The sequence below is a fragment of the Garra rufa genome, chromosome 17 (genome assembly GCF_049309525.1).
Source record: "Garra rufa chromosome 17, GarRuf1.0, whole genome shotgun sequence".
NCBI lineage: Eukaryota > Metazoa > Chordata > Actinopteri > Cypriniformes > Cyprinidae > Garra > Garra rufa.
This window is the reverse complement of record NC_133377.1, coordinates 27,515,615-27,532,780: the sequence shown is the minus strand read 5'-3', so window position 1 is coordinate 27,532,780 and position 17,166 is coordinate 27,515,615. Positions and strand designations below refer to the sequence as shown.

The window sequence follows — 17,166 nt, the reverse complement described above, 5'->3', positions numbered from 1 at the left end:
AATGCCGTTTCCTGCTCTGCAGTGTGATAAGTTGCGGTGAGCACATACATACAGTATTTCCACAGCAAACACATCTGTTATAGGTCAAATCCATCATGCCAAGCTCAACAAGGCAGATAAAGTGCCAGTCATCCACATTGTACACAACACTGCTAGCTTGCTGTTTTGAGTTCTGCACTAGCCGTCTGTGCAATTCCCCACTGAGACGTTCAGTTGTGTGCTTTGGAGGCGTCTTTTTTTTTTTTAAAGCACCGGGACAGACGCGCCATGGCAACAGTGATGCATGCCTCACCCTTGCCCACTGTTTGGAATAAGGCAATCAGTGCCCCATGGCCAAGTTTTAATGTGAGAGACTGTTGTTCTGGCAGAGAAATGTCCATCCTACGTGCAAATGGGCCATGCAGGACGAGAGCTTGCAGTTGTAATTCCTTCATATAGTTAAATGACGTCAATGTAACTGCAGTTGACATATATTGTCCTGAAAGCCTCGCCAGATTGTTTATGAGGCCTTTTTATCAAACGCACCACATTCTAAATTTTATATAGGCATGGATATCCTTGAAAGGATATGATTCTTTGGGAAGGTTCTTCCCGAAAATAGATTCTGGAATAGACACCTCTCTCCAAACATTTTTGAGATAATATTCCTCAAGGTCCCTGTGTGATTCCTTACTGGGTAGATTGTGTCCAAGGGGATTACCAGGCCATTGAAAGTCACATTCCTCCTGTGATCCATCATGGCAAAGAAGTTCCCATGATCAGATCTCATTTTTGGAAATCTGAGGTCCGCTCTAGGGCTGGTATAGGGCAAATCACTGGTTTCCAGTACAGTTTGTTTGTTGTTTCCTTCGTTTTTTCGAGGGTCAGGTAAATGCTGACATTTCCTCTCCCATATGTCCAGATACACATAATTAATCAGGGTAATTCAAGGAAATCACTGTAATTTGAAAAACCAACTCGGGCAAAAGAGATATGAGTGGGGTCTTGTAATTTGAGGATTTGAGCAAATATACAGTCATCTCATTTGGAAAATATTTCTCCACTGTCAACGTGATTTCACATGAGAAATGCAAGGTTGAACATAAATCCTGTTTGTGCTATATGGTGTTCCTTGTATAGTATGTGTATCTGCAAACTGATAAAGAGATTTATCTATTTGAAAGCTGTTGCAGGGTTATCAGAGTTTGCACTTGTGGGCCTTTGAGGGTGTTTCTTAAAATATGAGCACATTTTGATTATCTTAAAAACAGATTTCCTACAGTCACTAGTTTATTTAAGTAATCTATAAACAATATTTAACAATGTATGTACTGGATACACTGTAAAAAAATTATCTGATTATTAAGTGAGTACAACATGTGCTTTTCCATTACATTAACTCATTGAATTTATAATATTAACAATTTTCTAAGTCTATTATTAATTTTTATTTTAGGTCAGTTTAATATAATTAAAGTTTGTCTATATATACACTGCCATTCAAAAGTTTAGGATCAGTAAGATTTTTTATGATTTTTTAAAGAAGTCTCGTATGCTCAACAAAGTTCCATTTATTTTATAAAAAATAAAAAAAGGGTAATATTATGAAATATTTTTGCATTTCAAAATAACAGTTTGGTATTTTAATATACTTTAAAATATAATTTATTTCTGTGATTCCTGCTGAATTGTCATCAGCCATTAATAACTGCAAACAATTATGGTGCTTAATATTTTTTGGAACTTGTGATATTTTTTCAGGATTCTTTGATGAATAGAAAGTTAAAAAGGACATAATTTATTTCAAATAGTTCAATAGAGTCTTTACTACCACTTTTTTTTTTTTTATCAATTTAACACATCCTTGCTGAATAAAAGACAGAAAGAAAGTCAAAAATTACTGATAACATTGAAGTCTGGTAATGTATATAGTTACAAAAGGTTTCTATTTTAAATAAATGTTGTTCTTTTTAACATTTTATTCATTAAAGAATCCTGAAAAAAGTATCACAGGTTCCAGTTCCAGTTATTGACATAGTCATGTGACACTGAAGACTAGTTATAATGCTGAAAATTCAACTTTGCATCACAGGAATAATATATTAAATAGTACATTAAAATATGAAACCAATTGCAATAATATTTCACAATATTACTGTTTTTCTGTAATTTTAATCAAATAAATGCAACCTTGATAAGCAGAAAAGACTTCTTTAAACAAAAAATCCTTTAAAAATCCCAAACCACACACACACACATTTATATACATATTTTTGTTAGATATAAATGTATATATACTTTATATATACTTTATATATATATATAAAAAAGAAAATACATTATAAAAAAGTATTAACAATATATTTTTATTCCTATAAACAAATATAGTAATAAAACTAAATAATAATGACCATAAAAAGTGTTTCTTGTATTAAAGAAACACCTTTGTTTTGTATTTGTACAGCATTGACAGTAAAATTGGGTTCCAGTGTACTTTGCAAAGCCCAAATAATCCTTCTACAGCTTGTCTAGACGGACACTAAAAATCCATTTACAGTTTATTGATAATAATAACAAGCACATGTCCTCTTCACGCTACCATAATCAAAAAAGAACAAAAGCAAACATTTCTCTTGGAAGCCGCCTTCTCATCTCTCACTGAGTCAAAGCAAACACCCTTTCCATCTTCTTTCTGTCCCGCACGTAACTTCATGTTTTTAAGACAGGATATCGAAAATTAATTCCTTTTTGCTTTCGTTAACCTCCAGTGCCTTCTCTGCTTTATTGGGTTTGGTGCACCACATCAGCGCTCTCATCAGATGGGCTCTTGTTCTGTGTTTGCGGTATTTATAGAACAGAACGTATCAATTACAATGGCCTTTGGTGTCAGGACAGATGAAAATTAATGAGTTGAAAGAACACAGGGCTCATGCTTTCCAAAAGGTGATCAATGATTAAGATATTATGGATTTATGAGTTGCTTCAGTGTTTAAAGTTGAGTCTATGTGCTAGTAGGAGATCTATCCTCCGTACAAAACCTCAGTTGGCAATAAGTTTGCTCAGATAGAGTTACCAGCACTCTTGGCATCATTGTTTGTTCATGCTGTGTTTTGGTAAGCAATGCAAGCTTGAATATATCAGTGCATTTTAATGCATTAGCATTGAATGAACTCATCTTCTATGATCCCTTCTGAGATATTTGTGTGGGTTTTGAACATTTTCTATAAGTTCGTATCCACCTTATTTTTCCTGTAAGAGCGGGTGTGGCCATTTGTACATTTTGTGGGTATCCAGCTATTTTTAGCTGTACAAAACAAGAAGTTTTGCTGCTTGATATTGCCAATTGTTGTGTCTTACCATATTGCAAACAGTTTTACAGTTTACTGCACATTGTTATTCTTCTCATTATTCCCCTATGCTGGCTATACGCTTCTGTGTTGCAAAATAAGATGGATACTATATATATTTATTTTTTTAAAATGCTATTTTGGTGTAAAGTGTGCAAATATAATTCTTCTGACATATAACATTGTGCTACAAATATAGGAAAAGGTGTGTTAAGTCATTGAGATACGTAGTCATATTTTCATAAACCTCATTTTGTTTCTGTAAAGTGTGATTTGTATTTTTTCCTTTTCTTTTCCCCTTTATTTCAAGTCCTATGTTTAGATTGTGATGGCTGCTGTGACCAGTGTTGATTTTGTTTTGATATTGTGTTTCTGTGCATCCAATTAGCATATACATTTACTTCTCATTGGATTTTACTTAAATATTTTGCTGTTCAATACCCTCCACAGACTTTAATATAACCTCTGCATTGTTTTAACACAACTATATTATATTTTAGATTTCTATCTAAAGTTTCAAACCACATCTGACACAGAAATTAGTAGGCTCCTTACGTAACAATCAAAGGTTTCCACAATCACACATTAAAATGAGAGTTTTTTATTGGATTTGAAATATCAAGCCTGGCTGGAGATCTGCAACGAGAGACCAAAATATACCCCAAATATCTCAGAGCTTTGTAATAGAAAACAAGTCCAGCTGGGAATGTGCCAGTTCTCAAAATGTTATGTTTTACTGCCGCTGACAAACTGAAATTACAACACGGCTAGCTGTGCCATGGCACCCGGGCACTGCTTTAAATTGTTTGGGAGATGGTTGGTTTAGATTTACATTGCGTATATAAACTGTAGCCTTCTAAGTATGCAGATAAATATAATTTAGTAAAATGATTACAGTTGAATCCAGATCCATTTATATCCGTGGCAAACTGATTGGTTTGCTCTCTTTGGTTGATGGTAGTCACACTTTCCGATAATGATTCAAGCTAAGAACCAAGCCCTATGGAGACTGTCCATTTATGCATCTCCATATTAAAGGGTTGATGTAGTTTCAAACTCATATGACTTTTGTTTTCGTATAACACTGAAAGAAGCATTTTGAAGAACGTTCAGGCTGCTTTTCCATACAGTGAACATAAATTAAGACAGACCTGTCAGACTCCAAAAAGACAGCAAATGTGCCTTAAAGAGCACCTCTTATGCTTTTTTACCAGATGTAATATTGGTCCTGGGTGTCCCCAGAATGTGCCTGTGAAGTTTCAGTTCAAAATACACCACAGATTGTTTATTATTACATCTGGAAAATGTCATTTTTGGAGTGTGTCTAAAGAAGAGCTGTTTTGGTGTGTATCACTTTAAATGCAAATGAGCTGCATATTCCTACCCTGTCTTCAGAAGAGGGAGTAGTGTATACATCTCTGCTTTGCATACCTACAGCAATAAACAGTCAGTAGAAGCAACATGACTAAAACTGAGAGAACCGGTGTTTGGCTATACATATGAGAAAAGTAGGATGAAGTTGTCTAGTTGTTGTTCATTTTAAGCAACCATATTAATTATAATAATGAGCCTTTAGTTGCCTACTTAGCCTAAAAGCGCTTAAGCCACAGCACACTGGTAGATATAATAATTATGAATGTATCAGAGAAAAACAGCAAGAACCTTGCATTAGCGTTTTAATAATTTATTGATAAACTAGTGCATTCTTTGTTTTAATCTGAGAATATTTGTTTTCAATTTGAATTGGTTCATTTGAAAGTAGACATTTCAATCTCTATAAATATATATATTTTTTTTTCATGTCTGTGAGGCAAGTATAACACAGAGTTTTAAAGCTTCATGCTCAAGTTCACACAGACCGGGACGACAGAAAGCACATCCTGTTTTCTTTACTATTATTTTACAAAAGTGCAACGTTTCATTGTTTTTCTGAGTGCACACAAATAAACATAGTCTTTACAAATTCTAAAGATGTATTACTCATATGTATGACCAAAAAATTTAGTATTTTAAGAGCATGTGACTGCACCAGTGCCTCCATCTGCCATGCAGTAAGTGCACTACTATTCCACACTCCGCACAGGCACTTGTCCATGTAAAGTTGCTACTACATACATCTTTCAGATGAAAAGCCATATTTAGGGTCCATGTCCTGATATTACCTCATAGACCAGCCCATAACGATTTGTCCATCACAGAATGCATGACTTTGCCACTTCCACTTCCCTTTTTTTTCTGCGACTAAGCGACTAATGCAATTTTTGGTTGACCAAGCCTCTTCTCGTCAACTAACGGTTAGTCGACTATTAGGGGGCAGCCCTAGTTAAAGCTTTAGCTAAGAACTATAATGACATGACATTCACAAAGCAGTCTGGAGTGAAATAATTTGCAAAGAAATAAGTGTATTTAGGTAGATTTTTGAGGCGCATTACCTTCAAAATGCAAAAAGTAATCCATTGTGTCCTCAGTGTCTCAGTTGTTGGGAGAAAATGAAGAATTTTATGTTCAGTCTTACATCCAAACATAGAAAACTGGGATTGCTTACGAGACATTGTTGATGTTACAGCTGCTCAAAAGCAGAAACAATAGAAGACATGGTTTAACCAAAGTCCTGCAAATGGCAATGACTGTAAGTCAGTGGCCGTGGGCGGGGCCTAAACAATGTTATGTCACACTGCTTTGAGAATCAAAACCACATGCCTAATGAATTTGACTGGTTTGGTTTAATGGGGATTATAAATAAGTAGTGAGTGAATTTTTATCATTGTAGGGTGGTTGTGTTCACACACTGTTAGCACACATTTATGTCCAAACACCATGTGAAAGTGGATTTTGCATAATAGGTGCCCTTTAAACGCGTTATACAAGTGTTCCATGCAGCTCATGCAAGTCTTTTTCTGTTCTTTTGATATCTTTCTGAGAAACACACTGAAACTCGCTATTCACTGAAAGTTCCTGCGGAACTCATTGACCCCAAACGTTTGAACAGTAGTGTACAGTATCTCAATATTTACAGTAGGTGTCTTCTGACACTTTGAGCTTTAGAAGATGATATTGAATTGCAATGAGCGAGAATGTGGCTTTCACATTGCGAGAGAGAACAGGCTATATATTTCACTGTGAATGTTTCACATGGTGTACTTGAGTATGTTTGTGTGTGTGTGGGAGAGAGAGAGAGAAAGAGAGAGTGTTCCTTGAAGGACTGTTTGTGATTGAGTGAACCTCTGTAAACTAGCCCTGGGGATTGAGGTTGTAAAGGTTAACTGTGAGCCCGGCTTTAGCTATTACAGCACAACATCTGTCTAACACTCACACTGCATTATATAACTCACTGCTACACAAGATCATATAGACCCTCTGTAAAACAAAACCTGTGTGGTTTGGTGTAGAACAATTTTGCATCATTTACTGCAAGTTACATCCAACCGCACAAACTGTCTATATACATGGTCACTGAGTCAATTCTAGCTATCAGAGTGTGCTGCTAATTTAACCTTAATTATAGATGCAGTAATAATGGATGCCAATTTGCACAAGCAGCAGTTACTCTTCATAGTGGCCACAAGCGTCAGAGGGTCTTGCTGTACTCAGAACGAGACAGAAGAGGTAAACCAGGTCCCAGGGTTTTCCCTGTGAGACCTCACTTGACCAGGTTGAGCTTCACCCCAAGTGCTGTGATGCATCACACTTTACCATTATATATATAATTTATCATTCATCAAACATAGAACTAATTTGTCCGGTATGGTTTATAAAAGCTTATTGTAGTTGATTGTGTATTTAAACAGATTGTTTTAGCATTAACAGTCTCATAACAGTGCTTTGAACTCTCATAAACTCCCATAAACCATGTTGGACAGAAGCAGGGCTGATCACGTCACTACAGCAGTAAGAGGGCCAGAGGCTGGCGTTACGGCACCAGCCATAGTCGTTATCACTGACCTCAATGTTCATCATGTGACCCGACCTGTAATTCACAGACTCCTAAACGTTTACAGTCCTGTGTCAACTAGCAGTTAGGGAGATATTCTGTTCTGCAGTTTGATTTTCTTCAGCACACGGAAGGGTGATTTAGTGGCTCTTTAAGCAAGTCGGGTGTTATGGCTCTCTAAATGGGTAAAACCCCTTTGTCACCTCCACAGCTTGAGTAATGTGTATTTTTATGATTCTGGGAAGGAGTGTTTCCTTTTTTCTGAAGGACTTAAATTGTGAAACCTGTATATTTTTCTTTCCTTTTTTTGCATGGAAGCAGGGATATTTAATTTGATGAAATAACAATCTTCCAAAGCAAACATAGTTTAACCCTCTATGGTACACGTTAACCTGGAATATTTTTTCTAGTTAAATTTGTAATATTTCTTTAAACGGATTCAATAACAAAAATAAAAATAGATTTTTTAATATATTAAATAAGCCATATCTCAACTGTGCACTATAATAGAAAAAGTTAACTATTTTTTTTTTCAAATCTAATTAAATTTATCTTTTTTGTAATTGATACATTTTTACAATTAATCGCGATTAATCGATACAAAATAAAAGTTTGTGTGCATACTATATGTGTGTACTGTCTATATTTGTTATATATATAACAATATATGTATTTGTATTTAAATACTTGTAATTTATATTATATATACATATGAATGTTTTACATATAAATCTAACATATTTTCCTTTATATATATATATATATATATATATATATATATATATATATATATATATATATATTAGTGAATTCTGCCGAAGGCATTCAGAATATGTGTGCTACCCAAATAATGACTAAAAGTAAGTCTTTGAGAACGGGTTTCTCAAGCCAGGTGGCGCATTAGACCAGGGGCTCTGTTTCTAAAAATGCATCACAAACTGTTCACAAACAAAACACAATTGCATTTACAACACAATTAACTATACAAACTTGTGTAACCAACTATTCCTACACTGCATGTACTTATGCGTAAAAGGCTGTGCGACGTGCAATACAACAAAATTCACTGATGCGCACGGGCATGCATATCTGTGTGCATAGTCTTCGGTTAAACTGCGTTGCTTTTAGAAGCGTCAATTCAGTTGTTGCATATAGTTTGTCTTTATTTCGGGATTATCAAAGTAAATTATAACTCAAATTTGAGATTTTACTGGGGCACAGCAGATTTTCACCAAAGACGCCCCTGCCCTGAAGCAAACCCGGCAGCTTCATAGCTGCATCCATGTTAGCACGTCTCGTTTGATGTGGTAATTTCACAGTAGGCATTCACACAGGTTCGAAGACTCGTTCTCGCCCTCACAGTGCAATACAGCTAGGTATACATCTGCACTAAAATATCAAGGTGAAAGTCATCATAGCTTGCGTAGTATAGACCCAGTTCCCAACCCAACTTTGAGAATAGATTAACGGCGATATTTTTTTATCGCCCGATAAGAGTCTCACGTTAACGGCCCACCACTAATATATATATATATATATATATATATATATATATATATATATATACACACACACACACACACACATGTATGTGTATGTATTTATATATACATAATAAATATACACATTACACACACATATAGTACTCAAACGTAAACTTTTGTTTTGAATCGATTAATCGTGACTAATCGTTTTGCAGCTCTAATTAAAAGCCTAATTTATCCTTAATGTTAGAGCCAATGGACAATCAGTTTTATTTTCAAATATTAATATGCACAGTGAATGCTGTTTTATTATTATTATAGTAATACAGTACTTACAAACAAATACATTACTGCAATAAAGTATAGATACTATTAACTTCAAAAAATTTAAAATGAAAATAAAAATGTTTCTTGCTGTACTTCTGTTTCATAGTTTGTTTTTCACTAATATTTCTAAAATGTGGCAAACAATACTAATTTTAAAAAAAATGTTAAAGTTTAGCTACGTTTTTCAATGTTTCACATATTTCCTGCAGTTTTGGAGAATGTGAAATGTTTTGAAAGCACAACTTCAAATAGAATAACAAAATAAAAGTCTAACAGGATCCTGGGTGCGATGGGACATTTTGACCTCCTAAATTTGGGCCTCTTGAACATCACTCAGTAAAGCTGCCCCGTTCACCTTCTCACATCAGTGCACTTTGCAAATAAACATAATCAATCTGCAAGTCAAGCGGTAAACTTCGCCAGCTTTAAACGGCATAGTGATATCGATATAGACGTGACTGCTCTCGGGTCAGATTTTTGAGCGCTGATATGGCTGACCTTGACTCATTTGGCATGACCCTCTGCTGGTGGGCAGCTGTGAGATGTAAGCCAATCCCCCAGGTGCAACGGGTTTGATGGAGTGCTACACTTGATCGTACTCTGTTCTATCAAACTCCTGCTTGTGTGAAAGTGTCTTTGAGACAAAGTGCAGGTGACATGTCTCATTCTGTCTCCGTTAGACACAGTGTTTTTCTTTTATTATTTATCTTTAGCTCAACACAGGTTCATTTTCATTATAACATTTGATTATATTTTGGGCTGTCACCAACGATTATTTTGGTAATCAAGTAATCAGTATGTTTTTCTAACGATTAATCTAGTACTTTAATATTACCTAAAGGGGTCATCGGATGCAAAACTCACTTTTACATGTTGTTTGAACATTAATGTGTTGGCAGTTTGTGTACACAACCACCCTACAATGATAATAATCCACCCAGTTGTATTTTTTTTATCTTTAAAAGTAATATCCCCTTTTTAAAATCAGGTCATTCTCAGCTTCTTGTTCTAGTTGATTGACATGAGCACCTTACCTTAGACCCACCCTCACCGAGCTGAAACAGTCCGACTCCGATTGCCATTGTGTCAACTCAGGTGCAGGGGAAGAAAAGAATGTAATAATGAACATAGCAGTAGTCATTTTCTCCCGACATCTGAGCCACTGAAGACGCAGATGATAACGTTACTTTCATTTTTAAAAAGGAAAACGCTGATCCCGATCTACATATGCATCTAGTTTGTGCAGCTTCACCCACAGCAGAAGTGAGTATAAGAGTTTTTTATGCATCTTTGCAAACAACCTTTCTTAATAATGTGCTTGTTGGCAAGTTTTGCAGCTAAATGTGGCTAAACGTGGCTAAACGCGGCTAAAGTAAACATTACGACTCATAATCCCACATCAGAGAGGGGCGGGGCGAGCAGAGCTGATTTGCATTTAAAGGGACCATGCAATAAAATGAGTAAAAAGGAGTGCTGATTTTGACAAGGTAAAAGGGTGTTTTATTACACTACTATTGAGAATTTTTAACCAAAGTATATTATAGACTTAATGTACTACTGAAAATGTTGTTCTGCTAATTTATTCTGTCTAAACCATGGAAAACATGTGTGGAAGCTGCTAAATCGTATAGAGAAGGACTTAGTAAGCAGAAAAGCGCACACTATTTTGACAAACTAAAGTTAACAGGTAATAATATACCATGCACTGTAAAAAAAAAAGGTTGATTTAACTTAAAGTGTTTGTGCTGCCTTAACATTTTAAGTCTAGTCAACATGAAATGTTAAGTTGTGCTACATGAAAACGTGGATATTTGAGTTGAGTAAACTTATCATTTTAAGGCAGCACAAACACTTACTGTTTTAAGTTGAAACTACTTTTTATTTTATTTTATTTTTTATTTTTTACAGTGATGCAGCCTTGGAAAATGGTCTAGTAATGCATTTGGAATACACAACTTCCAGTATTTTGCCGGTTACTTGACACAGGCAAATTGCAGTTGAGGATTTTTTAAAATCGAATACTCAAACTGAATCAAAGAATCGTGAGAGCCCTAATTGTATTTTTCATTACCAACACTAGTATGCTTTTAAATGACTCAACCCAATTGAAAAAACATGATTATTTCTCTTTCTATACCTCATCTGTTGTCTTTGGGTAGGCAAGTTTATTTGCGAATGGAAGTGGGAAATAACCATACACCCACTAAAGCCCTTTACAGCTTCCTCTGATATTTTTACACAGAGTTTCTGTTTGTGTAATCTTGATTCTCCTTCCTTTGTTCCGTGCAGGACACCCACTAGTTCAGAGCATGACACAAGCGAAATTCCCTCAGAAAGTCAAAGCAAAAAATCTCTGGGCTAATGTTTCTCTAGGCCACCAGAATAGCACCCACACCCTTCTGAAGGTGACTTAACTCGCTCTCAAAGTTTCGGCCAACATTGTTTCAGAGGCCAAACCTCCATTGGCTCTTAAACTGGATTAGAGTCAAACACTTTATCCACAGAGAGAGCCTAATGAAAGACACAGACCCAGATTGCGAAGCTTAATGTCATTTTAGAGACATAGTTCAAATGTCTCGGCAAAACTCCTGATCGAATTGCAGCTAAAACGTGTAATCGCCTGCAGTGTTATAGTATTCCTTCCAATCAATTCCATCAAGCTTTGGCTGTTTATTGTAAAGAGACACTTGTAGCTTCATAATCACCTATATCGTACTGAAGTAATCGGAACAACAGCGTTAGCTTTATATTCACTGCCAAGAAGGAATATTAGACTGCAATCTTAATTCTACATGACAGGTTGCTAGTGGCTAAAGCAGTAACAGGTTGAATTTTGTGTTTCGGACTGTGTGTTCCCAGCTGTTTGGTGTAACGATTTCATTTTTTATGTTGGCAAGTGAAGAGCTTTCCACACCCTTTCATTTGGTTTCTTCTTTCTTGTTTTTCATATTCTAATATCTATATCACAATGACTTCATATCTCAATCCCAACTTTTTTTTCCATCTCTGGATAGAGTCATAAGCTGGAGTGCTCCAGCCGATTTCTCCTGTTCAACCACAACTTACATTTTCTAAACAAATGTTCTTTGCTGTGCCAAATGATTTGTTAGGCTTATAGTCCATGCTGAGATTGGCTCTGTTACTCAACAACACTCTTCAATTTAAACTGTACGAAACCAACTTGATGGAATGACTAAAACAGCAATAAATATGATAAAGCTGTTCATTGAAATGCCATTGAAACCCATAAAACCACAGTATGGTGACAATCAGGGCCTTGAACTGCGATTGAACAAGACAAGGGGTCTGACAAGTCATGGAGTCCTGCTAAAATTTGGCTCCCTGTAGGTCTGCTCTCTTCATTGGATTCTCAAGGGATCATTCATGATATAATAAGTGGAGCAACACAGCCCACTGGTATCGTGGAAAAACTGGAGTAGGCGACTCTGTTGTCACTGTCAATTTGCTAAAGTTACTTGCAGCCAGATATTTTCCATCACACATCAGGGTGTATAGATTTCACTTGGTGACGTGTTCTGATGTACATATGAACCAGTTGCACCTCATGGCTTGAACAAGTTTAAAGGATTAGCTAACTTCCAGAATAAAAAATTTCTGATCATTTACTCACCTTCATGTCATCCAATATGTCTTTCGTTCTTCAGTTTTTGAGGAAAACATTCCAGGATTTTTTCAATGGAGATCAGCAGGTTGAAGGTCCAAATTGCAGTTTCAGTGCAGCTTGTAGTGAAGCAATTAGCCATTTTCTACAAAAAAATTCTGACTTGAATTTGAAGTTACTTTTATTCAACCAGCAAGTTTTTTTATTTTTGATGGGAAATTACACAGGCTTCTCCCAAAAGATAATAAGACAATGTACAAGAGAAATCACTGTGGAAAAAAAAAATTTCTCAGCTTTTATTTACATTTGAACAAAAAGTGGCATGTCCAAAATGATTCATACCCTTTGCAAACTGTCACAGTCTATGGGAAAATCCAAAGTTCTATACCATTCCAAATAGTCCAAGCTGTTTTAAAGCATCCTAATTACACTGATTCATTGGGAACTGCTGTTTTGGTCAACTCAACAGGTGAAAAACAGAAGCTCTCTGCTGTTGGTTTGTGGACAGTCATGGCTAAGACAAAGGAGCTCACTGAGGACCTGTGGCTGCACATTGTGGCTGCTCACAAGTCAGGAAAGGGCTATAAGACCATATCTAAATGTTTTGAAGTTCCAGTGGCTACAGTGCAAAGTATTATTAAAAAATACAAGATGTTCCGCACTGTGAAAAATCTCAGAGGACGTGGTCGGAAGCCAAAAGTGACACCTGTGCTGGCCAGGAGGAAAGTAAGTGAGGTAAAAACCACCACCAAGGCCATCCTGATGAATCTGGACTCTGCTGGTGGCAACATCTCAAGGCAGACAGTCCAACGGACACTGCACACCGCTAGGTTCCACAGATGCAGACCAAGAGAACACCATTTCTCCAGATAAGGCACACAAAAGCCCGCTTGGCATTTGCAAATGCTTATCTGGACGAAGAAGAAGACTTCTGGTATTCTGTTTTATGGTCAGATGAAACAAAAATTGAATTGTTTGGCCACTATGATGTAGCCTTCATTTGGCGTAAAAAAGGAGAAGACTTTAACCCTAATAACACCATCCCCACGCTCAAACATGGTGGTGGGAACCTAATGTTTTGGGGGTGTTTTTCAGCTGGTGGACCAGGTAACCTAATCACAGTAAATGGCACCATGAAAAGGAACAATACATCAAAATTCTCAACAACAACATCAGGCAGTCTGCAGAGAAACTTGACCTTGGGCAGCAATGGATATTTCAGCAGGATAACGACCCAAAGCACACAGCAAAAGTAGTGAAGAAATGGTTAACAGACAAAAACATTAACGTTTTGCAGTGGCCCAGCCAGAGTCCTGACTTAAATCCAATTGAGAATCTGTGGAGGGAGCTAAGGATCAGGGTGATGCAAGGAGACCCTCCAACCTAAAAGAGTGGGACCTCATTGCTAAAGATGAATGGGCAAAACCAGTGGAGACATGCAAAAGTCTGGTCAGCAATAATAGGAAGCATTTGATGGCTATAATAGCCAATAAAGGTTTTTCTATTGATTATTGAGAAGGGTATGAATAATTTTGGACATGCAACTTTTTGTTCAAATGTAAATAAAACATGAGTAATATTTTTTTCCACAATGATGCCTCTTGTACATCGTCTTATTATCTTCTGGGAGACTTCTGTGTCATTTCTAATAAAAAAAAAACTTGCTGGTTAAATAAAAGTAACTTTAAGTCAGAATTTGCCAGGGGTATGAATAATTTTGGGCTTGACTGTATATGAAACGATACCTCCAAATAAATAAAAACTGAACACTAGCCAGTAGTAATGGATTTCGGCCGAAGCACCAGGTTTGGAAACTAATGGTAAGTGACGAACCCAGATGTAATTTCTAATCATTTCTAATGACCTCAATGTCAGTGGGCATCTCTGGAGGTTTAATCAACAGAAGTAGTCTTTGTGTTCCTAAAGCTTGTTCTGGTCTTGTCATCTCTCCAGCGAGAAGATTAGAATGAAAGCCTTTGTGATAAACCCGAGCATCTCCTGTAGCTAGATATCTACATCTCTTCCTCTCTGAACAAACGACCTACATCTGCTTCCACCTAACTTTAAGACTGGCTCCTCGAGAATTTGTGTTACTGCCTTGTTCAAGTTCGTTTAAAACTGAGCCGCTCCAGGTCATCATGAAGAGACTTAGATAAGAAATTACTTTAAAATGGTGCCAACATGGAAATATTCTTTCTTTAAAGAGTTACCGTGTGGCTTTTTTTTTTTTAAAAAAGGAAGTCATAACTGTGATGGGTTACCCCTGTGTCCTTGTGCTGAAATGGTGTCTCCTTTCGTTTTATTGGCCTCTTAAAAAGTTTGTCAAACTCTCCATGTGCGCTGGGTGTTAAAGTGTTTTTAGGACCGTTGGAGTTGTCAAGTTAAGGGTGTTTTACCTCTGGCTGGATTTTATAGCCATGGGAGTGTCAAATATGTCAGGCTTCAGAGGTCACGTTGACATCTGAGCTTGATTCTTTTCTCCCTTTGTAACTTTAGTTTTGGCTCTTTTGGTATTTTAAATGGCATTTAAAATTGACCATTTTAAATTTTGTGATGTATTTATTTTTTTAATTTGAGATGCATTTCTTTAAAATAAAAATTCCAAACTGATTATTTAGTTAAATATTGCAAATCAGTTAACAGGGAACTCTCTGGCAGGGTTATGAACCAACGTTCATCCAATAATATTAATAGAATTTTCATTCAAAGTAATGTTTTTAATAAGGTTCTAAAAATGTTTCAGGACAAAAAGGTCTATACATTATTCTTGTCATGATTTTTCTCTTTTCCTGATATATTTTCTTAGATGTTTGTCAAGTGTTACTATTGACACTAAGAGAACATTCAAAACTAACATTTCCTTAATTCTCCTTAAGTTAATCCAAGAAAATGTTTTTTTTAATCGATTCTCATTTTAATGAAACGATATTGAATCTTAAATCCAAAGAATCCATTAGTGTCTACGCTGTTTTTAAGTTATAAGCTTTGTGCTTTGTTACTTTTGATATGAAAGAAAGTCTCAGATTTCAAATTCTATTTTATTACAGTATTCAAACAATAAATGCCGTATTGGCGCCGTTTAATGTGCAATGACAGATCGCTGTAGCACCTCATTTGAAGAGAATTACATGAACTGACTGTCTCCTCCAGTTTCAGCATGAAATATCAATGAATAAACATCCGAAGGTATGTTAAAAGAAAGAATACAATTTTCGAAATCCGTATCCTGTCTCATGTAATCACTCACTCTGTGTTTTAACCACGGAAAGATGTCAGTATAACATCTTTTAAACAATATGTCACGTACATCACATTAACCCCAGAAAAACATATTTGGTGACCATAAACTTCTTAGTCAGCTAGAAAAATGAACTCTAGAGGAGCATTTGGCTAAATAGAGGCTATGCACCATATGACATACTCATTATCATTTTTACAGTTCTTCATGTTTGACTAAATCTGTCAAGTTTTTGTTTATGTTTATACTTCAAAAAACGAATTTGAGTAGAAATATAATTCCTATAACTTTGTTATTTGTGTAATTTAAGTGTTTGTATAAAAGATCAGTTAATTTTTAGTTTCAATATTATAGTAATGTAATACCAACTGACTCTCATTTATATTTTATAAAATTAGCTGAGAGATTCTTTGGTGTTGGCATTTGGCAATTACTGAACCTGATATATATCCAAAATAATCTGTATCGAATGGAATCAAATTGAATCATGTAATTGTGTCAGAACCCAGGCCTAATGTTTTCTAACATGGTCTTTTTGGATGTCCCCACAGATTGAGAACTATGTCAAAGACAATATGAAGACAGAAATGGTGCAGTTACAACAAAGTGCCGTTCACAACCACACGGCGGCCATGTTAGAGATGGGCACCAGTCTTCTCTCCCAAACAGCTGAGCAGACGCGCAAGCTAACCGATGTCGAGACACAGGTATGTTCCTCCCAGGATTCATTTCATGCTCCATTAAGTGAACAATCTATGTATCCCTTTAATACGGCTCACATAAAGCCAAGAAAAACACTAGTGCCGTGTTAGACGTACAGTCTCTTTTTAAGTATCATGCTTTTGTTTTTGTTGCTGAATCTCTTTATGACTTGTGTGCTTCAATGAGACACAGAGGGATACAGTAAAGTTGTGTTTTGCTGATTTGTCAAATAAGAGTTGGGGTTGAGAATAACTGTTCCTAAGTGCTACCGTATGGCACTGCGGTACAGCGGTCCTGTTTATGACTTCTCCTGAGGTACCGCTCGGTTAGTATTAACTTACTTAATGATTTTAAGGTCTGTGTTTTTGCGGAAGGATTACTGTGTTTTTATTGGAATGTTATTGTTTTTAGGTTTTAAATCAGACATCAAGGTTGGAAATTCAGCTCTTGGAGAATTCACTATCCACCAACAAGCTGGAGAAACAACTTATGATACAGATAAATGAAATCAACAAGATCCACGACAAGAATGGGTA

At 36.1% G+C, this 17,166-nt stretch overlaps 1 protein-coding gene across 1 annotated transcript in view; it reads left to right on the top strand.

The window, feature by feature from the left end:
• Positions 1–17,166, top strand: part of angpt1 (angiopoietin 1) — a 40,338-nt gene that overhangs the window by 11,391 nt on the left and 11,781 nt on the right. The window contains exons 2-3 of the mRNA XM_073821456.1: positions 16,480–16,635; positions 17,042–17,163. Coding sequence (XP_073677557.1) covers positions 16,480–16,635; positions 17,042–17,163 — 278 coding nt within the window. The remainder of the gene's footprint in view (positions 1–16,479; positions 16,636–17,041; positions 17,164–17,166) is intronic.